The 21,367-nt window shown below is 43.5% G+C and overlaps 1 protein-coding gene across 4 annotated transcripts in view; it reads left to right on the forward strand.

The window, feature by feature from the left end:
- PIEZO2 (piezo type mechanosensitive ion channel component 2) overlaps nt 1-21,367 on the forward strand; it is a 450,041-nt gene that overhangs the window by 355,373 nt on the left and 73,301 nt on the right. For 2 of the 4 annotated variants that reach the window (XM_064379449.1, XM_064379450.1), the window contains exons 19-28: nt 966-998; nt 1,374-1,591; nt 4,518-4,678; nt 11,392-11,568; nt 11,863-11,988; nt 13,362-13,562; nt 14,564-14,768; nt 14,890-14,991; nt 15,840-16,005; nt 19,908-20,151. In XM_064379449.1, the coding sequence (XP_064235519.1) occupies nt 966-998; nt 1,374-1,591; nt 4,518-4,678; nt 11,392-11,568; nt 11,863-11,988; nt 13,362-13,562; nt 14,564-14,768; nt 14,890-14,991; nt 15,840-16,005; nt 19,908-20,151 (1,633 nt within the window). The remainder of the gene's footprint in view (nt 1-965; nt 999-1,373; nt 1,592-4,517; nt 4,679-11,391; nt 11,569-11,862; nt 11,989-13,361; nt 13,563-14,563; nt 14,769-14,889; nt 14,992-15,839; nt 16,006-19,907; nt 20,152-21,367) is intronic. The other 2 variants (XM_064379448.1, XM_064379447.1) reach the window with 1 other exon arrangement.

Consider the following 21,367-nt stretch of genomic DNA (forward strand, 5'->3'; position numbering starts at 1 on the left):
GCTGGGCTTGGTGGCGTGTGCCTGTAATCCCAGCTACTCAGGAGGCTGAGGCAGGAGAATTGCCTGAACCCAGGAGGTGGAGGTTGCAGTGAGCCAAGATCGTGCCATTGCACTCCAGCCTGGGTAACAAGAGCGAAACTCTGTCTCAAAAAAAAAAAAAAAAAAAAAAAAAAAAGAAAACCCTGCTAAAAATTTATGGGTTAATTGTGATAAATAGAGAAGACTACCAGTACGTCCAGTAGGCTTTTTCTTAATATAGACTACATTGCCCACAAGTTCCTTAAAACATTAATTTGTGTTTAAATGAAGAGATGTGCTTTTAGAAAAATGTAGAAGGATGGGACTTGTTATGGTCCACTATGAAATAAACTGTAACATCCCAGGCTGCTGAGTGAGCTCACTGGAAGCTCTCTCTGCCTGCATTCTTTCTCTGGCTCAAGATCTCACACCGTCTTCCCACGGCTGCCAATCAACAGTTTGCATCAGTAACTCTCAGGTGGGGACATGATGTGGATGTCTCACTCCGGAAAACATTTAGCTTCCACGGCATATGCATTAGATGGCAGAGTGGGATTCATCCACACAAAGGTTGACTGAAAGCATATATTCTTTAAGAAATTTTTAAAAACTTACCGAAAATGTGAATGACTTGATTCTTGCAAGATGGTTTGTTGCGTTACTAAAAAAAGCATGATATAATTTGCCTCAGCAGTCTCAGTATGCTCTCTCCTTTACAAACCTGCAATCCTGTCCACTCTCAGGTCAGTTGCCAAGCCTAGGGTTCAGAGCAAAGCACGCTATTGATGCCATCCTGGAATGCATTTGGCATTAGGGCATTACTGCAACTGGCATACAGGAATGCAATAGTGGTTGATTTGTAGCATGATATGTGATCTCTGACATTTCTTATAATTCTTCTGTTCTCATCTCCTTTTTTTCCTTTCTATTTCAATTACTTTGAGCAGCATCAAGAAAAAATTACCAATCCACCAAAATGAGTAAGTCCCCCTGTGAAGCCATGAAATGCTTGCTCTCCATGATGCCATTTCATGCTTCTACACCCTAAACTCTGACCATTTTCTCCTCCGGGAAAAATGTCAAGTTTAGGTGTCGATAGCTCTCATTACCAACTAATCACTAGAATCTGAATTAGAAAAGCTAACAAAACCTAACAGAGTTTACAGTTTGTTTTTAGAAAGAACTTAAAACAACAAACAAACCAACAAGAAAGTGACAAAACACTAACACCCCACCTTGTGAGGTCTTCGTACATGCACTGATTTCGTTTGTGTTTACCCTCCTTTTACTTGCCCCTCACTCAAATCTCTCCCGACATCCTTTCCGCTTCTGACTCAGCTGCTCTCTGCCAACAGACTGGCCCACCCTGAAGGAAGCCTCCCGGACCTCACCATGATGCACCTGACTGCCAGCCTGGAGAAGCCGGAGGTGAGGAAGTTGGCTGAGCCTGGGGAGGAGAAGCCCGAGGGCTACTCTGAAAAAGCCCAGAAGGGTGAGCTTGGGAAAGACAGCGAGGAGTCAGAGGAGGATGGAGAGGAAGAAGAGGAATCCGAGGAGGAGGAAGAAACATCAGGTAATCAGCCCACTGCCAGCAGCTGCTCAGAGAATGCTGACTGCCAGACTGAGTGAAGGAAGCATTGACTTGCTCCAAAATAATACGTATTTGACCCAGTTCATGAAATAAAAATTGGAGTGGTTTTTGTTTGGTTGCTATAGTCACAATATTCCCGTTCCAATTGCTCCAATTTTCTTTTAATTCTGACTGAGAAGAGACCAGATGGCTGGTTATCAGTGACTGACACACAAGTAGTGCTCCTGTTCGGACACTGGCAGGCCATGATGCTGACCACGTGCTCAGTCAGAGCCTCTCTGATTCTATCAGATGCAGGTACAGCCTGCTGTGCAGAATCTCCAAGGGCTCTAGACACTGCCTTTACGAATGCATGCTCAAAAAATCATTCTGAGACTTTTCCAGGACACCGATAATTAAGAATATATTTCTAGCTCTGTTCTGATTCCTAAGGACATGGGAACTGGAGGAGAAAGTTAGCAATTGGATAATTATAATTTCAAGCCAACTCCTAGAGATGTTTTTGTCAATATTGTTATTTTAGGGGTTTTACTCTTTGTTCTTTGGGCTCTTCTTTCCTACTTCTCTTCCTAGATTTGAAATATTGTTTTAATAGGGCATGATGAACATCAAGCATCCTCAGTGATCAGGAAATGTTATTGGACAGAGAATAGGAAGTATATGTAGCAGTTTCCAGAAAGTCTGGGACAAACCAGAGAGTATCATCTCTGGTGTGAGGTTCTGGGGCTATGACATTAAGATACTACATTTGTCTTTGCTGATCAACTGGGCTTAACAAAAGTAGAAAATTTAAAAAGTAGCAGGAAGACCCCTTCCAAAGGTTTGTGTCCCTTAAGCCTGGTCTCCTTTCCCCACTCATCTCAGAACACAGGAGAGGACCAGAAATGCTCTCTCCATATCTGAGCGTTGTGAATTCCTCAGTGTGAAGGGGAGAGCCCAGCTCTGTGAGGCCAAGTATTTAAGTCTAGGATTTTATTACAGTACTTTAAGATGGATTTTGAGCTTTACTAATAGGGTCCTGTCCAAAATTGCATGGCCTCTTTTCTCTCACTCCCTCATTTATGTGCCAGCTACCCCTCTAAATCATGCTCATTTATTATCTATACCTTTTTATTGACTACTATTCAAGTCACTCTCTAAATATAATAGTCCTGCCTTAGTCTTGGGGGACATGTTCTAAGACTCCCAGAGGATGCTAAAAACTTGGATAGCACCGAACCCTTATAAACTCTGCATGAATTTCTTTTTCCTTCTTCACAATTACACAGATAAAAGACTTGTTCTTATCTTAAATCTTAGCAACCTTAGCATACATTTTTTTCTTTCCTTATTAATAAAATTGAGAATTGTTACCATTCACTTAAAGGCAGCATTTTATGGCTTCTCTCTGGCATATTCGAATTGCCAGCATCACTACTTTTTCACTTGGAGCCATTAGAAATTAAAATAAGAGTGAATTGAACACAGCACTGTAATACTGCAGCAGTCACTCTGAGAACTGAGACAGTTACTAAGTGACTGATTACTGGGCAGGGAGTGTAAATAGCATGGCTATGCTGGACAAAGGGATTCACATTCCAAGGGGAAGGACAGAGTGGGACAGCATGAGATTTTATCCTGCTATTCAGAATAGTGTGTAACTTAAGACTTCTGAATCATTTCTGGAATTTTCCATTTACTATTTTTGGACAGTGCAACCACTGCAGGTAGCTGAAATCATGGAAAGCAAAGCCATGGATAAAGGAGAACTACTGTAAGCATATTTCACAATAACTAGAACCTTACTTAGCTTTCAGAACCAGGTACAGTAACTGTTGCATCTACCCAGGACAGGTAAAGAAGCTATTTAGAGAGACACTTAGGACTTGTAATCTGCTAAGATAGACTTGTGAGCTTTTGTTCACAAACAGGACAGCCTGATAGTACAAAAGAGTCCTGTTGTAACTTTCAATCAGGAAAACGAGCCAGCAAAGTCCTTCTAGACAGAAAGAAACATGACTCCTGTGTTAGCACAAGGTAGAAATAATAAAATGAGTAATTTGATTAAAAATCATTATTTGAGTGAATCTGACAATGTTTCAGAAAGCCAGAGAGCTTTATCTACTCACCAGTTGAGCCTTGTACAAAGAGACAGACCACTTATACAAGTGCTGTTGTGTCAAGAAAGATGTCATTTAGAGGGAGTTAGGTTATTTGATATTCCCAGAAAACTAGGGAATTACAGTTTGGTCTTAAGAGTAAGTAACATTAAGGGGGCTGGGCATGGGGGCTGACTCCTGTGCTTCCAGCACTTTAGGAGGCTGAGGCTAGCAGATCATTTGAGGCCAGCCTCAAGAGTTCAAGACCAGCCTGGCCAACATGGCAAGACCCTATTTCTACTAAAAATACAAAAATAGCTGGGTGTGGTGGTATCTACCTGTAGTCCCAGCTATTCAGGAGGCTGAGGCACAAGAATAGCTTGAACCCAAGAGACAGAGGTTGCAGTGAGCTAATATCATGCCATTGCACTCCAGCCTGGGCTACAGAGAAAGACTCTGCCAGAAAAAGGAAGGAAGGAAGGAAAAGAGGGAGGAAGGGAGGGAGGGAAAAAGGAAAAGGAAAGAAAGAAAGAGAGAGAGAAAGAAAGAAGAAAGAAAGAAAAGTAAATAATGTCAAAATTCTTCTTTACACTAATTCAATCAAAAGGTAGACAAAAGTCACATTGTCCCTCCAAGTCTCAGTTTATGATATCTGTGTCATCATGACTTGGGATTCTTACTTCATCCTTATTCCAGATTTGGGTTTTTTAAGAATTCATCCACTATAATTATTTTGCCGCCTCTCATTCTTACTTGAAAGTTACAAGATATGCTTTAAATGATAATATTTTTAAAATGTTATGCTCTTGGTTGTACTTCCTATTTTGCAGATTTAAGGAACAAATGGCACCTGGTGATTGACCGCCTCACTGTGCTCTTCTTAAAATTCCTGGAGTATTTTCACAAGCTGCAGGTGTTCATGTGGTGGATTTTGGAATTGCACATCATCAAAATCGTTTCCTCATACATTATCTGGGTTTCCGTGAAAGAGGCAAGTGAACATTTGTCCTATCATCAGGCCGAATAGAACCACAGTAGGTCATCATTTTCTTTTTCCAGTTGTCCATGATTTTTTTAATGTAATGCCCATTACATTAGGCTATCAAGACTCCAAGATAAGTACATACACTTACTGAAATCCAGGGGTCAGTGGCACTGAGGAAAAGGATGGAGACTCATGGCTGAGTTTCTCATTGGCTTGGTCGTATTACAAAAGCTACTTATTTTCATCTAGTCCTTAGGGAAGTGTGTGAGAACAGGCAGCCCTTCTGCCCCTGCCTATGGGAATCTATCTCCCTAAATTATCAGAGGAAAATGAAATTCCAGTTTACATTCCCAAGGAGAAAAAATAAAATCTTTGGTAGAGTTCACGTTGTTTACGATTGGATTTCTTGAGATACAACACGAAGTCTTCAGCCATGCAGCTGTATTGCACTTCTGTTTCCTGGATTGTAAAGAAGAGAGTCATCATCCAGTCAACAGATCATTTAAAGTTCACTGTGGAGAAATTAGATTTCTTTCCATTTCTTCCACAAATAGTGTTTGCATCTTTATATATGCCTGGACTATTTTTAAGTAGGTTACAATTCAAGGAGTCTTTGCCCTCTAAAAATTAATAAAGGAACTACTGCCTATAATCTTTAAAAAGTTATATCTATAACAGTAAAATATCATAACTATAACACCACAAACCTAAAATGTTTCACAAATAGGTAGCTAAGAGATGAACCTTAATTTGAGCTCTGTAATCTAAACTAGAACTTCTCCCCCAGTTCATACAAACCATCTGAAATGGTCAGGGGATCATTGCCAAGTGGGAATGAAAACAGAAGCCACTGTCTCTGTGAGATTTGTGGGGGACATGGCAGCAGCTCCATTGTTAAGTCACTGGGTGTATACATTAATTAGAGCCAAAATCTAGCCTAGTATTTATATTCATTGAGAGCAAATATTTAAACATTTTAATGGTAGAGGTGAATTGAACAGTTCAAATTTGAGGATTCGACTATTAAAGAGAAATGGAAAAGAACAAGAAAAGGCATTTGACAAAAAATGCACAAAGACCATTTCTGAACAAATCCAATCTGGGGTACAGATGACTTCTGATTCGTGAGAAGCTGTGCTGCAGGTGTGAAGGCATGTTCAGACAGTGTAATGATGGGGGTGGACATTAGGGGAACAGAATTCCTGGGAGTCGGACACAGAGAATCTGCTGTCATAAATCCATCCTGTTGTAAATCCGTCCATCAGAAAAGGAACCAAAGCATTAAAGGATGCAATTTCTTATAGATTTTAAACAAAAGGTAGACATAACTTCTTCATTATAATTAATGAGTCTCCAGACATAATCTTGTTAACAGACCAGCAAATAACAAAGGATCTAGTTACTCTAGTTAGCCTTCCACAGAGTATCACCACTCTCTTTGTGATTCATACATTGTGCAGACTTTCAGAATTTTCATTCCTAATTTCATCTCTCTCACCTTTAACTTTAAAACAAGTGAGACTCATGAGGATAGAAATCCTCCTTCTTCTGCTGCTAGCGTCTGCCAAATCCCATTGCTGTAAGATCGTTTCAGCCACTCGTGTTGTGCATGACATCACCCACCTGCATGAGGGATTTCCCGCCCTGAACTTTGGTCTCTGGGCTCTTGGCAATGTGTGCACTGCTGGCTCTTTCTAATGTAGTCGGCACACCGAGTGACTAACTTGGTGACATCTAATCAAAAAACTTCTCTTCAGACCTGCATTGTCCCTTTAAAATGCATCCTACAGGGAAACTTAACCTCCATGTCCCTGAACACACTGCACTTGCTGATCATTCCTAACAAATGCAGAATCTTACAGTGATGTTAGTGAGCCAAGTCTGGCTTCATTCGTTAAAATTCTGCAGCCACAGAGAATCATCGTGACTCGGGTCCTTCCCCAGATAGAATCTCCTCCTTTCCTAGATGATCCTTTCTTTCTCACTCACACTTCCTCCCCTCCTAATATCTGTAAGGAAGTTCTTTATTTAAAAAAAATCCACCTCATGGAGGTTCTTTAGTCTTCTTTTATTTTATTCCTTCCTGGGCTGGAGCTCAGACTCACAAGCTCAGGGCAAGTCCCCCTGGGATGGGGATGTTGTGACTTGGCCTGTGTCATCCCATGATGGCCTCACACACTGGGCTGGTAGCTGGCAGGTAAACCTGCCCTTGCCCTCCTGGAGGCTCCTTGGTGGGGCATCCAGCAGCCACTCTTGACCAGCACTGGGACCTAGCCCCTGGTTTCCCAGCACTTCTTCTGGACTCCGCTGTGGAGTCCTACTGCACTTCCAGACAGCCTTCCCTGCAGTCTCAGAGCAGCTCAGCACTCTGTGCCTCCTCATCAGGTCCAGGGGCCACCCTCACACAGGCCCCGCTCTGCTTGCACACATGGAGCCCAACAGAGAGACTCTCTGCACCCTGTGGCCAGAGGCCTTCATCTCTTCTGGCCTCATGGGTACCAGTGCTCAAGCTCTGTGCCCAAGCTCCAGGGTGCACACGTCAGGCTCCCTGAGTCTTCCCCGTTAGCTCCTCACTCGGGCTCTATGCAGAGGATGTTCTCCTGCCTGCATCCCCACCTGCCCCATCATCTTGGCATTGAAGAGACAGGCAGGACACAGCCCCTCTCCACAAAGAAAGCTCTTCAGGAGCTGTGGCAGCACGCTTTGGGTTCCAGACATCCTCACCCAAGGCCTCAGTAAGGGTGCTTGTTTTCACAACTTTTGGGTTCATCTCTCCTACAAATATTAAACCTTTACAAAGTTATCATCATGAGTCATCTGAAAAAGAAGCCTCTGGAAAAGAAATTGTTAGAGAAAGCTTTATTTTACATCAGCACATTATTCAGGAGTGACACTGCTTTGGAATAATCTAGAATTAAATATATATATTTTTTTATTATATACATACAACATTCTCTTCTCCTTTTGAATTACACAGCTACTTTCTAATTCCAAGGCTGCTGGACAGCTCTGTGAGGTCAGGTGATTCTTGAGGAAGAGGCCACGCTTTCTGTTAGAACCTCAGCTCCCTCCTCCCTGGGGCCTGGCCAATCAGAGAAGCTCCATGTTCACAGACTGAAGGAAGGAACAAAAGAACTTTGCAAACCTAAGGTTTCTCCTTCTTGTCAGTTGAGGTTTCAGTTTTTCTCCTTCTTGTCAGTTGGGGTTATTATTTTTACTCTCACTAAGTATTCATTGAGCCTTTATTAAGCACTTATAGTAAAGTGAATGTGTACATGGTGCTAGGTGCATGAAAGACGCACTTTTTGTCTGAGCTCACAGCCTGATGGGAATGGCTGCTAAATAAAACTAAAAGTGACAATAACTGCTGTGCTAGAGGTGTCCACAGTGAGTATTGGCTGCACACGGAGGAGTATCCCTTTTGGGTGGTTGCAGCCTGAAGGTGATAGTTGCAGCTGGGATTCTCTGAGAGAGGGAGGCCAGGGACGGGTAAGCCCAGGCCTGGCAGGCTTTGGTTCTCAGAGGCCCCTTCCCCCCAGACAGGGCCCTCAGGCCCCACAAGGTTATATTCGGATAGGATGGCAATCTGTGTGCAGTGCTTTCTTATGAAAGCATTATGACATAAAACTGCTACTCAAAATCCTTGACAGTAAGAATCACCTGGACACTTGTTATATATCTGGACCAGCACCTATTTCCCTAAAATTCTAATTCAACAGGTGTTGGTTGTGGCCCAGGTATTTATCATCCTCCTCCTCCTCTACCTCCTCCTCCTCCTTCTCCTTCCCTTTCCCCTCTCCCCTTTTCTCCCTCCTCTTCTTCTTCCTTATCCCTCCTCCTCCTCCTCTTCTTCCTTCTTCTTTCTTCTTCTTCCCTTCCATGAGATTCTTACCATCAGGGAAATGATGTGATCGTGATCTCCTTAGATGATGGGGCCGTGAGAGAGCATGGGTTTGGAACAGGTGCACTGAGCTTTGCACTAGCCTTGCTGTTTGTATGGAATGAAGTATCATATTTCCCTTAGCCCCCATTTTTTTTATTTGTAAAATGATACCTCACAGAGGCTCTTCAGTTCTCCTCTGATTTGACGTCTCTAGGATGCTGGGGACTGGGGAACCTTTCCTTGTCATTGCTCTCCCTCCTCTTGTTTTGAACCTCAGCTCGCCTTCCTGGCCCCTCCCCACAGCTTCTTCAGGTCCTTCCTGCCTCATTCCTGGGCTCCTCCTGCCCTTCCCACCAGCTTCCTCAGCGTGTTCCTCAGGCTCTGTCCACAGCCCGTTTCTGTTCTGGACTCTCATGGGTGAGCTCACGAGCTCACAAGCACAGGACTCTGGTTCAGTTGCCCTCTGCCAGCTGTGAGTCCTAAAATCTGTGTCAACTCAGTGCTGTGAACTCCAGGCCCCTGTGTCCATGTGACAGCTGGGCCTGACCCACTTCTTCAGTGGCCCCAAAGCACTTTTGAATGTCCTACTCACTGCCTCTACCTCCACTCCCCCTTTAGATTACTCTTACAGATTCCAAGTTTTTCTCAATCTTTTCTCCTTCCAATATGTATTCTACAGTGCAGCCAGAATAGTCTTCCCACAGGGTAAATATGATCATGAGAACCCTCTACCTGAAACCTTGCTGCAACTACCTCTCATCTTCATGGTAACATGGTATAATACTCCCATGATGCAGCCCAGATCACTTCACCTTTGCCATCCCTGGACCCTCTAGGACGCCAAGTGGGTTTTAAAGTCCTCTGACAGGTTCCAGATCACACTTCTTTCATTATTAATCACTTGCTTCTCCAGAAATGGTCAGTCCGTGCTCTCTCATGTCTGGAAGGGCCTTGGACCTGCTATTTCTCCTGCCTGTCTTTATTATTCTGGTCTCAGTCCCCTAACGCTGTCACCAAGTGCTTGTGTGCCTCCATCTGTCCCTCTTACATGCCTCCTGTGGGCAGGGAATCCTCAGGGAATGTGTCACCTTGAACCTAGTTAAGACCTAATGAAGGTTAATATCTTTCTATCCTTTTCCCCATCACTCAGAAAACTGAAAGTTTTGAGTAAATTAATTGTGCTGTCTTTATACTAAAGGCCTTAGATACATGGTAAGAGACATAACAGGGTTAATTTCACAGCATCTTTAATAGGGTTTGCTTTTATATCCAAATTGACGTTACACTTGCTAATGACTATATGGAGGCAGAGTCAATTCGCTAATCTGTTTTGTTAAAAGGTAACATTGATTATGTTTATGAGTGAGTCATGGTTTCCAGAGCCTTTCCATGTACAATATTTCTTTCATCTTCAACTAATTCTATAAGGCATCTCTTCGTACCCTAATATATCCTGCAGAAGTCTTCGCCTCAGCACTTAATTCTCAGAGAGTTTCCTTGCCTTGGACAGTGACAAATAGTTGAATAGAAGAATAACAGGTAACCAGGTAACAAATAGCAGAATTAAATACTGTCATGCAGTCTCCACATTTTCTTCTTTTATGGTTTTATAAGCCAAGTAGGTAACTCTGTCTCTTAGCACCCACAGGCTTAGCCCACAATGCTTGGTACATGTTCAGTTGTATCAAATTAGAGCATGCTGTTATTTCTACCTGATAATATTAAACATCTCTAGGATATTACAACAATATTCAAAACAAATGAGCATTTTCTATGCCTGAATAAGATGGTGGTCCTTCTATACTGTCCAACGAACTATTAACTATAGAGAATTGCTAGAAATGTGGGAACATCCAGCCTGATCAGTGAACTCACATGCAGCCCAAAGTCAACAGGTTCAAGCTGAGCTCATTGTCCTTGCTGCTCCAGCCAGCTTCCCTGTCAGCACTGCTGTCTCAATAATGGCACTGTCATCCACTCAGGCTCCCAAGTGGAAACCTGGGAGTCACTCCTTGAACTTTCTCCCCTACCCACCGGCCCACCAAGCCAATCAGTCATCAAGGCCAGCTAACTTTGCCTCCCATCTTGAATCCTCACCTCCTCCCCATCTCCCTTGGGCAATTACAGCAGCGCATGAGTGGGTTTCCCACCTGGTGTCCAATTCCGACAATGCGCCCTCCATTCGTCAGTTATTCATCTCAGTGAGAGGCATATCTCACCTCCGAATTCCCAGCGTAATACCCTTCCACCGCTCTCAGTTTTCTGAAGAATGGGCTCCTGTGCCATACCATGGTACAAAAAGGATCTACCAAAACTGAGCTGTAGCTGCATCTCCAGCCTCACCTACTGCTGCACTTTATACTTTGAACCCTGAACTTTGCAGCTGTTTGTGGTCACCTGTCCCCATCATGCTGGCTCATGCTTTCCTGCCTTTGCTCATGCCTCCTTTACCTGGAATGCACCTCTCATTCTTGGCCTGGCTCAGTTCACGTACTGTCTCTTCTTGAAAATATTTCTTGACCTCCACATTCAACCGAAGACCTTTTTAGGTGTTCTCATAGGAGCCTACCCACTTCAATAGTTTAGCCAGTGCTACATGGTATTGACGTCACCTGATTATTTGTCTGTCTGCCATACAAGACATAATGTCCTTGAGGGGTGAGACCACAGCTCGCCTATTTTAGTACCCCAGCACCTAGGGCAATTCCTTGCACATGCTAGGAATCCAGTTCACTTTTGCTGAACTGAGTAAATCAAGTCATCTTGTTTTGTGGATGGCCTGTTTGTTATGCCATGTTACATATTTTTGTCCCCATTTCTGGTTTTATGTTTTCAGGTGTCTCTGTTCAACTATGTATTTTTGATTTCTTGGGCTTTTGCTCTGCCGTACGCCAAGCTGCGCCGTCTGGCTTCTAGTGTCTGCACGGTCTGGACATGTGTGATCATCGTCTGCAAAATGTTGTACCAGCTCCAAACCATTAAGCCTGAGAACTTCTCTGTTAACTGTTCCTTGGTGAGCCTCAGTGATGGGGGAATATTCCTGACTGCCCTTTAGTGAAGCGAGTGAGGTACTTGGGGAACCTCCAACCCCAAGTACATTTGGCCTGGCCTGGCTTGTAAGTCACCTCTCCCTGACTGGACGTGCTCTGGCCCTGTGTTAAGCCTCCTCTCATACTGAGGACTCCCCCGAAATGAACCTGTCCCTCCCATCCCACCATTGTCCCTTTGCTCAAAGCTGAAGAAGAAATAACCCAAGCTCTCCTAATCTGTGGAGCTGTTTTTTTTACTCCATTTTCTCTCTTTTCAGCCAAATGAAAATCAAACGAACATCCCCCTTAATGAGTTGAACAAGTCTCTGCTCTACAGTGCTCCTGTTGATCCTACAGAGTGGGTTGGCCTGCGGAAGTCTTCTCCTCTGCTAGTCTACCTGAGGGTAATGACTTTGTCGTTCTTAGTTTGGGCCTCCACGCCATTGTATAACAGTTCAGAATCCTTTTCCCTGAGATGTTTGACATCCATTTGATAGTAACCTCACCTTCTCATGTGGGATTTGGCATCGCCTTTGCAACAAATTCTAGGTGTTACAACCAATATTGTGGCATGTTAAAGAGAAAATGACCAAATGGTCTGAGACTGCTTGAATAAAATATGATAAATGCATTCATTGGAACATTATACAATCATTTTAAGATCATTCCAGGATTAAAGTCGATGGGTGCATTAGAATTGAAGCATGTCTAAAATATATTAAGTTTTTTAAAAAGCAAATTTCAAAACACTGTGCATAGTGTGATCTCTTCTAGACACAAAGAAAAATATTGAATAAAATATACCAAATGCTCAATAGTGATTATTTCTGAGAAGCGTATTAGCCTTATAAGACATTTGTGCTGTGTAAATTGTTTCTCTATAGTTTTTAATAAAGAGCATCTATTACATCTAGCAATAATGAAGCATATATTTATCAAAGGAAATTTGAGTGCAAATAGTCATACAAACATAATGAAAACCACGTGCCTCAGATTTTTCACATCTTCTTTTCATTGATGATCTGAGCAATCCTAATCATGTTACACTGGCATGCACTTAATATTACAACCTCTGCACTTAGCACCTGGAATTTTAAGATGTATTAAGCATCCCATTTTCTCTTTTTACCTTCTAGTTTTTTCCTCATGTGGTAAATATCTTTTGTGCCAGTACTCGCCATAAATAGCTGTTATGAGAATAAAAAAATCAGTATTTGAAAAAGGTGATAGAATTGTGTCTGGAAGCTATGGTTCCATAAATGTTAGCTATTTTCATTATCTCAAATAATAGTTACGTCATCACTACTATTACTTTACTGTCAGCATGCTTCTCAATCTATTGCTCTCTGTAGCCAGATTTCAGTATTCAAAAACTTCCCCCCAAGCAGCTCCCACTCGTCTAGCTCAGTGTGTTTCCCAGGGTGTCTCTGTACTGTTTTGCACTTCTGGTTGCCAACAACGCTGAACTGCCCTCCTTGGATCACTGGAAATTGCTTCCTTGTTATGAGCTGTGTAGTTTTCAGAAACAGGAATGAGCAGCAGCATCTTAGGTCTAGAGATTCTAGATCCTATTATTTTGGAAGTTAGCCTGATTTCTTAATGGAGATAATGTGACAATAAATAAGACAGAGAAAATAAATATTGAGCTCAAAACTGTTTAATAGAGGTGAGCTTTTATAAAACATTGTCCTTTTAGTTGTCAAGAATATGAGGATTGCTGGAAATTACCAAATCATAAAGCATCTGGCTGACACAGTTGTGTTTTCTTGCTTTGTAGAATAACCTCCTGATGCTGGCTATCCTGGCCTTTGAAGTCACCATTTACCGCCATCAGGAATACTATCGAGGTCGAAATAACCTGACAGCCCCTGTGTCTAAAACTATCTTTCATGACATTACAAGACTACATCTAGATGATGGACTTGTTAATTGTGCCAAATATTTCATCAATTACTTCTTCTATAAGTTTGGTCTGGAGGTGAGTTTCCTTGCTGACATGTTTTATTTCTCTTTTCCATGAAAATTCAAAGGACTTCTTCCAGCCAACTGACCACTGGAGCTTTGTGATACATCTCCAGGCATGATGGCTATCTCCTTGAGAATAACAGGAAGTGTACTGATGGTTAACTGGCTTGACTGAAGACTTTCCAAGATTGGGTGCCAAACACCCCCTCCACAGCAGTGCCTTGGCCTCGCTGGATCTCCAGAGCCATCTAAATGCATGGCCATCAGTTTCCGTGTTAACAGGTTTCTTTTCAAGAATAAAGTATTAATCTTCTGGCCAGGCGCAGTGGCTCACACCTGTAATCTCAGCACTTTGGGAGGCTGAGGCAGGTGGATCTTCTGAGGTCAGGAATTTGAGACCAGCCTGGGCAACGTGGTGAAAACCCATCGCTACTAAAAATACAAAAATTAGCCAGGTGTAATGGTGTGTGCCTGCAAACCCATCTACTCTGGAGGCTGAGGCAGGAAAATTGCTTGAACCCAGGAGGCAGAGGTTGCAGTGAGCCGAGATCACACCACTGCAATCCAGCCTGGGCAACAGAGCGATATTCCATCTCTAAACAAATAAATAAATAAATATTCATCTTCTTTTTGTGAATTCTGAAAGCATAAGCTGCAGCCAAAATTAACTATTTTAAGCTAAAATGGTTGTGATAGTGCCTGTGCCTTCATAGAATGAAGTAGCAATGGTCATGTTTCATGAAGAGATAAAAATTGTTGTTCTCTTTATTGTCCGAAGTGGTTATTATACCTACTTAGTCAGTTTTTCCCTTGGTAGTAATCTATACAGGATTTCTGTCTTCATGCTAAGACACTCAAAAGAGCAAGCGCTGGTGAATCTGTGCAGACAGTCTGGCCCTGAGGGATGTGGGTCTCCACCACCTACACAGACCTGACACCTATCACCAGTCCCCTTTCCCATAAGCCTGATTTTTTTTTTTTTTTTTTTTTTTGCTTCTCTTCATCTTTACACAGACCTGTTTCCTACTGTCAGTTAACGTGATTGGCCAGCGAATGGATTTCTATGCCATGATCCATGCCTGCTGGCTGATCGCTGTCTTATATAGACGCAGAAGAAAAGCCATCGCGGAGATCTGGCCCAAGTACTGCTGCTTCCTGGCATGCATCATCACCTTCCAGTACTTCATCTGCATCGGCATCCCACCTGCTCCTTGCCGAGGTGAGCCTGCCCTTCCCTGGATCCGTCTACTTTTAGAAGAAGCCATTACCAAGTGGACGGCTGGGAGAAGAGTGGTGAAGAAGAGTATTGATTTTGCTGTTCACCACTTCCTTTTCTGCAGATTACCCATGGAGATTCAAGGGTGCCAGCTTCAACGACAACATCATAAAGTGGCTGTACTTCCCAGATTTCATTGTACGGCCCAACCCTGTGTTTCTCGTCTGTAAGTGTTTCTACTGCAGGGCCACAGAGTGCTGGTATCCAGGTTTACTGCTAATCGTTCTTCACGTGCTATGTGTTAGTGCCTTTGTGTCTTCCACCACACTTCGTAATCGTGTAAAGGCTTGTCTTACACATTAATATCACAAGTCATTAATGGCTTCTACTCGCCCTATTAGATTTGCAAAATTCTCCCTGAACATGAGACAGTGGGTGCTGGAAGATGCTTCCCAGATTTCAGGTGCTCTAGAATTGGGCTGCAGCCCCAAGGTCTTCACAGGGCAGCTGGTGATCCAAAGGTCAGAGCAGCTCCCCAAAGACCAGAGTACTGGGTGTTGAAGAAAATGCAAATGACTGCCCTGCCTAAACAAGTTTAGGTTTAAGAAGCAAGGAAGCAGCTTGTGTGCAGGCTGCTAGGCAGGCTTGGCCTGAGGCCTTTGTGGGCAGTTGACTGGAGGACAGCTCTCAGGCTGCTCTGTGCTCTCATGCACGGTCCCCCATCTCCACCTGCTCGCACCGCATCTGCAGTGTGGCTTATGCTCTGGGGAGAGTCTTTGGTTAGAAATGCAAAGGGGGATGGAAAAGATAAAGAAAAATGAGTGTCTGCATCTGCCACATCCATGGCACTCTATGCCACATCTGCCACATCTGTGGTCACTCTATGCCCTGCAAGGTGGAGAAGGTATGACTTGACCCCGACATTGGACTCCAGGATGAATTTTACTATGAACTTTTGGAACACAACTCACTTAGGAGCTGGGGAGTGGCTGTTGCTGTGTGATGACTGTGTGTTGCATTATGTAAATCAGAAGAGGACAAGGCTGCTTAGTGATCTCACCTCCGTCTTGCCAGATGACTTCATGCTGCTTCTGTGTGCCTCCCTACAACGGCAGATTTTTGAGGACGAGAACAAGGCTGCAGTGCGGATCATGGCAGGTGACAATGTCGAGATCTGCATGAACCTCGATGCAGCCTCCTTCAGCCAGCACAACCCTGTGCCAGATTTTATTCACTGCAGGTAACAGGAGCTTCACATTTGCTAAAAGCCACTTTCGTGTGTGTGGGTTTCCATTACATTGCTCCTCTATACTTTCTCTGCTATACTTGGAAAATAGATCTGCTGAATTGTACACATTGAAGCTTAATAAATGCTGGACAAGGTTGGTCAGTAGCCTGGAAGCTGAGTCTCTGAATTGTAGCAGTGAATCTGCTTTTGTCGGTGTAAACCACCTCTTTATGGCCTCAGTTCTCCTCCTCTTGTTCACATAAAAACTGACTCGTGCCATTAATACCAGCTCTTTAGTGGAGGGTCCTCCTTCTCATCCCTTATCCCTCCTCCGCATCCCTATAGCTCATCCTCATCTTCCCTCCTCCTCCTCATCCCCCATCTTTCTTCCTTATCTTTCATCCCTCATCTTCATCCCCATGGCTCATCCTCATCCCCTATCCCTCCTCATCTTCTATCTCTCCTACTCATCCTTCATTTTTCTTCTTCATCCCCATAGCTCATCCTTATCCCAACGCCTCCTCCCCACCCTCCAGCCTTCTTCCTCATTTTCATCACTTATACTCATCCTCCATCTCTTGTTCTTATCCCCATCCCTCCTCATCATCCCTCATTTTTCTCATCCTCCACTCCTCCTACTCATCCTTACTCCCTCATCTCCATTCTTACTCCTCATCATGCACTCTTCCATTCTCCATCCCTCATACTCATCCCCGTAGCATGTCCTCATCCCTCTTCCCTCCCCTCATCCCCATCTTTCCTCTGTAAGTGTTCCTCATTCTCTACTCCTCCTCCTCATCCTCCATCCCTCATTCTTATCCACATAGTTCATCCATATTCTCCATCCTTCATTCTTATCCCCATCCCTCATCCTTATCCCCTATCTCTCCTCCTCATCCTCCATCCCTCATCCTTATCCCCTATCTCTCCTCCTCATCCTTCACCCCTTATCCTTATCCCCATCTCTCCTCCTCATCCTCCATCCCTCATCCTTATCCCCTATCTCTCCTCCTCATCCTTCACCCCCCTCCTTATCCCCCATCCCTCTTCCTCATCCTCCATTTGTCTTCCTCATCTCCCCTCTCTCCTCTTCATTCCTTTTTCTTATCCTCACTTTCTGTATTCACCAGGCACTGAGGAGGGATGGCTCCCTAGATTCCACCCTGTGCAACTTTTCCGTCCTCCACCATTCCACCCACCCTCATGACAGCTGATCTGGGCCATGTTTCCCTCACGGTGTCTGTGTTTAAACCATGCCAGACTTCTCCCTGTGCACTCACTCTTTCAGCATTCGCTGAGTTTCCATGTTGAGATTTTGTCACCCAAGGCCCACTTTACGGAGGGCAAGCCCACTCTGCCTCTGCAGTGAGGTCTTCGGTCTTTAAATGCCTCTAAGACTCCACTCAGCTGCCCACTGTAGTCAATTGTCTGAGGGAGCTGCTGTGACTTTTTATACCCTCTTATTAGCTGTATGTTGTGGGACTCATTTCATACCCGTATGCCATCCACGTGGAGACAGGTCGCTGATAGTACCCTAGCCGGCCAACCCCACACCTGAAGTTGCTCTCCAGCTTCTGGTCTTCTAGAGATTCCTGTTTACATGGTGTGTATCATCTTCTGCCTGGTGTTGGTAAGCTGTACGCTTAGGGTGAAGATCACACCTAACTTGCTTTTGCACTTGTCCCCATCCCCACTCATACAGTTCTCAGCCCACAGTTCATATACCAATACAGATAACTGTCAGTCACCTGGTGCTCCCTTTGCACCAGGCTCTGTTCCAGGCTTTGCACACATGGAGCCATTTTACCCCAACCCTAGGAGGTCATGCTATTATCCCCATTGTGGAGATGAGGAAACTGGAACAACCGGATGAGACATAGGCAACAGTAGAACTGGGGTTGGAACTCAAGCAGTCCAGCGCCCAAATCTGAATGTTTAAGCACTTGAGTGTCTCTTGGTAGCACAAGAGGCTCAATATGGACTGAGTAAATCAGGAAGTGAGTTTGCTTCAAAACCATGTGCTATATAGACTTGACCATTCTATTTGTGAATTAAGTACCAGACTAGGCACTGATCTAAGGTAGGACTTCCATTTTTTACTTTTTCTCTATGATGCTAAGAAGACAGTCAGTCTAACCCAATATTTTTACTATTACAAAGAGAACATAAGTATTTCAAATGTATTCATGAAAAACCTAAATCGTAACTCAAATGAAAAGCTTTTGTGTGCCATTGATTTTTAAAGCTGATTTTTTTTTTAGTTATTTCAAATTTTTGTTCTATTTCTCAATGAGGACAGCCAGCAAAGTGACCCCCCTCAGGAAGTGGCCTGTCAAATGCCACAGCAGTGAGTAGGAAGCCAGTGCACACGCTTGCTGGTGAGAAGCACAGCCGTGCTCACCTCTTCCTCCCCCACAGGGGTCAGCTCCACAGCAGACTGGGATCTCTGGAAAGTGGCCAGAGTCCCTGATAGTTAGGTGGCCCCTTAGCCACAGTACCTGTCACCAGGGTTCAGTCTCTCTACTCAGAGATCCTTAAGGCTCCTTGTTGAAGCATGTTTACTGGGTTTTTTTTCCAACTTATCCTCACAAACTTAGTTTGATGAATTCTGGACTCAAAGTGGGTTCAATGTGAAGGCCGGGACTGGTAAAGCAGGAATTGACTGCTGCAAGCAAGGAAGGAAATGTAAGGAAAGAATAACCTGCACTCACAGGCACACATGGGCCAGCACGCATACCCAAAATGCCAGCAGCCCAGTTCCACCGAATTCAAATCACACACACTTCAGAAGGCCCCCAGGCTCATCCAGATCATTACCTTTCTTTGTGATGATCCAGGGATACAGACAGATACTGACATTTCATTCCACTCTCCATTAGGAAGTCAAGGAAGAGTTTTATGTATTTTAGAAAAAAAATTATAAAAATATTTAAGTGTTTTCCTTTAAAAAGAGTAAAGGTTAAAGGTTCACTTGCCTGAAAAATGTACCAAGGCACAACTCAAACTGATCCCCTAATAATGCTGGATAGCTCAAGTGTAGTGCATATTTTATTAAGCAATTACATATTAATGTCCTACAAAACAAGAATTCATTAATCAAAAAATTAATCCAGAATTTGTTCTCCTATGCTTCTTCCCAAACGTGGCAAAAGGAACTACCAAAACAAAGCCCCCAAAACCAAAAAGTTCTGATCAAGAAATGCAGTTGGGACTTGACCTGCAGGTGTGACTGCTGTCAGATGACATTGACCAGTAGGCTAGAGCTGCTGCTTGTTGCAATACTGACACCTGAGCGCTGGCCTCACCTTCCATCAGGAAAGCAGCAGGGATGGGTGGCCCCCAAAAGGGAATCCTGACTCAGCCAGAGAGCCTCCGAAACCAGAGTACTGAAAAGAACAAAAAAGGCCCACCATGGTTGTGGATAGTTTGTCAGAATCACTTCTCATCTGTAGAGAAAGATTTCCACCTCTAATAAAAGCTTTGTGTTCAATATAAATTTATTTAACTTCTAGTTTATCAAAGGAATTAGTTCATCCATTCTTAGCTTTTCTTTCACTAGACAGAAGGCATCTGTATCTTAGAATTTCTTTTGCCATGCTATGATTCATGCCTCGCACAGAAAAATAAAGGAGAATTTTGAATACTCAAGTGGTAAGCAGAAAATGTTGTTTGTGAGAAATTTGGCTTGAATAAGGTGGTGAGAAGCATATACACGATTTCCACAGCTCATCTATTGGTCCATTACTAACTATTTGAGGGCTTCCTAGATACCAGGATTAAATTAAAGCTCGTAGTCTGATTTGCAAGTCATAGTGGAGAGCGTGAATTTCTTCCCTTGTTAAAGGAGACTTTCCTGACTCTGCTTCTGTTCGTTTTGTTGTTGTTGTCCTTCTGTCGCTGGCTTTGTTTTCCAGATCTTACTTAGACATGTCCAAAGTGATCGTCTTCAGCTACCTCTTCTGGTTCGTGCTCACCATCATCTTCATCACTGGCACCACCAGGATTAGCATCTTTTGCATGGGGTACCTGGTGGCCTGTTTCTACTTCCTGCTCTTTGGGGGCGATTTGCTGTTGAAACCCATCAAGAGCATCCTGCGCTACTGGGACTGGCTGATTGCGTACAACGTTTTTGTGATTACGATGAAAAATATCCTGTCAGTAAGTGGTCCCCATTGCATAACACATTTGTGATTTCCATGTAAGAGTAAACAACCCACTCGTGGTTATTAAAAGCCCAGTGCTTGTCATGTTGCTCTCTTAAAAGCCCCAAATAAGATGCTGCAAATTCAGAATTCAAAACCCATTTATTTCTCTCTGTCTTGCCATGTTAAACAGAATCCTTTTTGCTCATTTTCACCATTTCAAGGGCACGTGGCTAAAGGATATGTGTTCATAGGAATAAATTCTAAAATGTCTTTTACTAATTAAAATTCTGTCTCTTCTGAGGAATAATTTGTCATCACTGTTGCTGTGAGTTATGAAGTGGCCCTGTTAAGAGCTGAATTGGAGCCATTGAATCTTTTCAAAAGCTGTTTCATGTTGGCAAAAAGCAACCTTCTTATCTAGAAAGAACTGTAGAAATATGAGATATAATGAGCTTGGTTCTCTACGACACTGGTTGGGGTAGGAATGAGGCAGAATGGGCTATTGCAGGCAAGAATGTTTTATGCACTCATAAGATGTGGGTAGATAGAAGAGAAAATGCAGCTTTCTGGTTCCCACTGAGTACAGACATCCAGATTAGGACACTTAGAGCAATATAAGGTTAATGGAACCCCTACCAGGCCCCGGCAAAGCTTGGCTGCTCTGCTCTTAAGTAGCTATGTTTCAGAGCAAACTCTTCCCCTCACATGACAGGTAACTCACACTGCCCACTGGTAATTCCAGAGTCACATCAACCTATCAGGACACAAGGACACCATTTCAGTGATTTAATGCTGCAGGAAATTAAGCAACAACCTCTCCTGAGCTGAAGGAGTTAATAGCTCTCTGGCTGGTGCCCACTTAAAGTTTATCCCTGTGCCTGCACCTCCCAGGCCGTAACTGCTTTTGCACTGAGAGAGCAGTGAGGAAATCTCCTTCCTAGCTACTTAGGGATGAGCTCCCCGGGCAATTCAACTGTGAAAGCTCCTTGATTTTTGGCAGGGGGGCGTGTATCTCTGTGTCTAGAGGTCTTGGAAAGCCAAGTTTATGTAGCCATGAATAGTCATTTGGATAATTTATTTTGTCTGAAGTCCATTGAAAGTCCATTTTCTAGGTGACAGTGAAAGTGACTTTTACTGGGCGCTTTTACCCCTCTGACAGCAATTTACATTTGGAGAAGCATTGAGAGTTGTTGAAGAGAGCATGAGAAAGGACAACAGAACGCTGGGTC

The sequence above is a fragment of the Aotus nancymaae genome, unplaced genomic scaffold, assembly GCF_030222135.1.
Source record: "Aotus nancymaae isolate 86718 unplaced genomic scaffold, 86718_ANA_hifiasm-v0.15.2.pri h1tg000020l, whole genome shotgun sequence".
Taxonomy (NCBI): Eukaryota; Metazoa; Chordata; class Mammalia; order Primates; family Aotidae; genus Aotus; species Aotus nancymaae.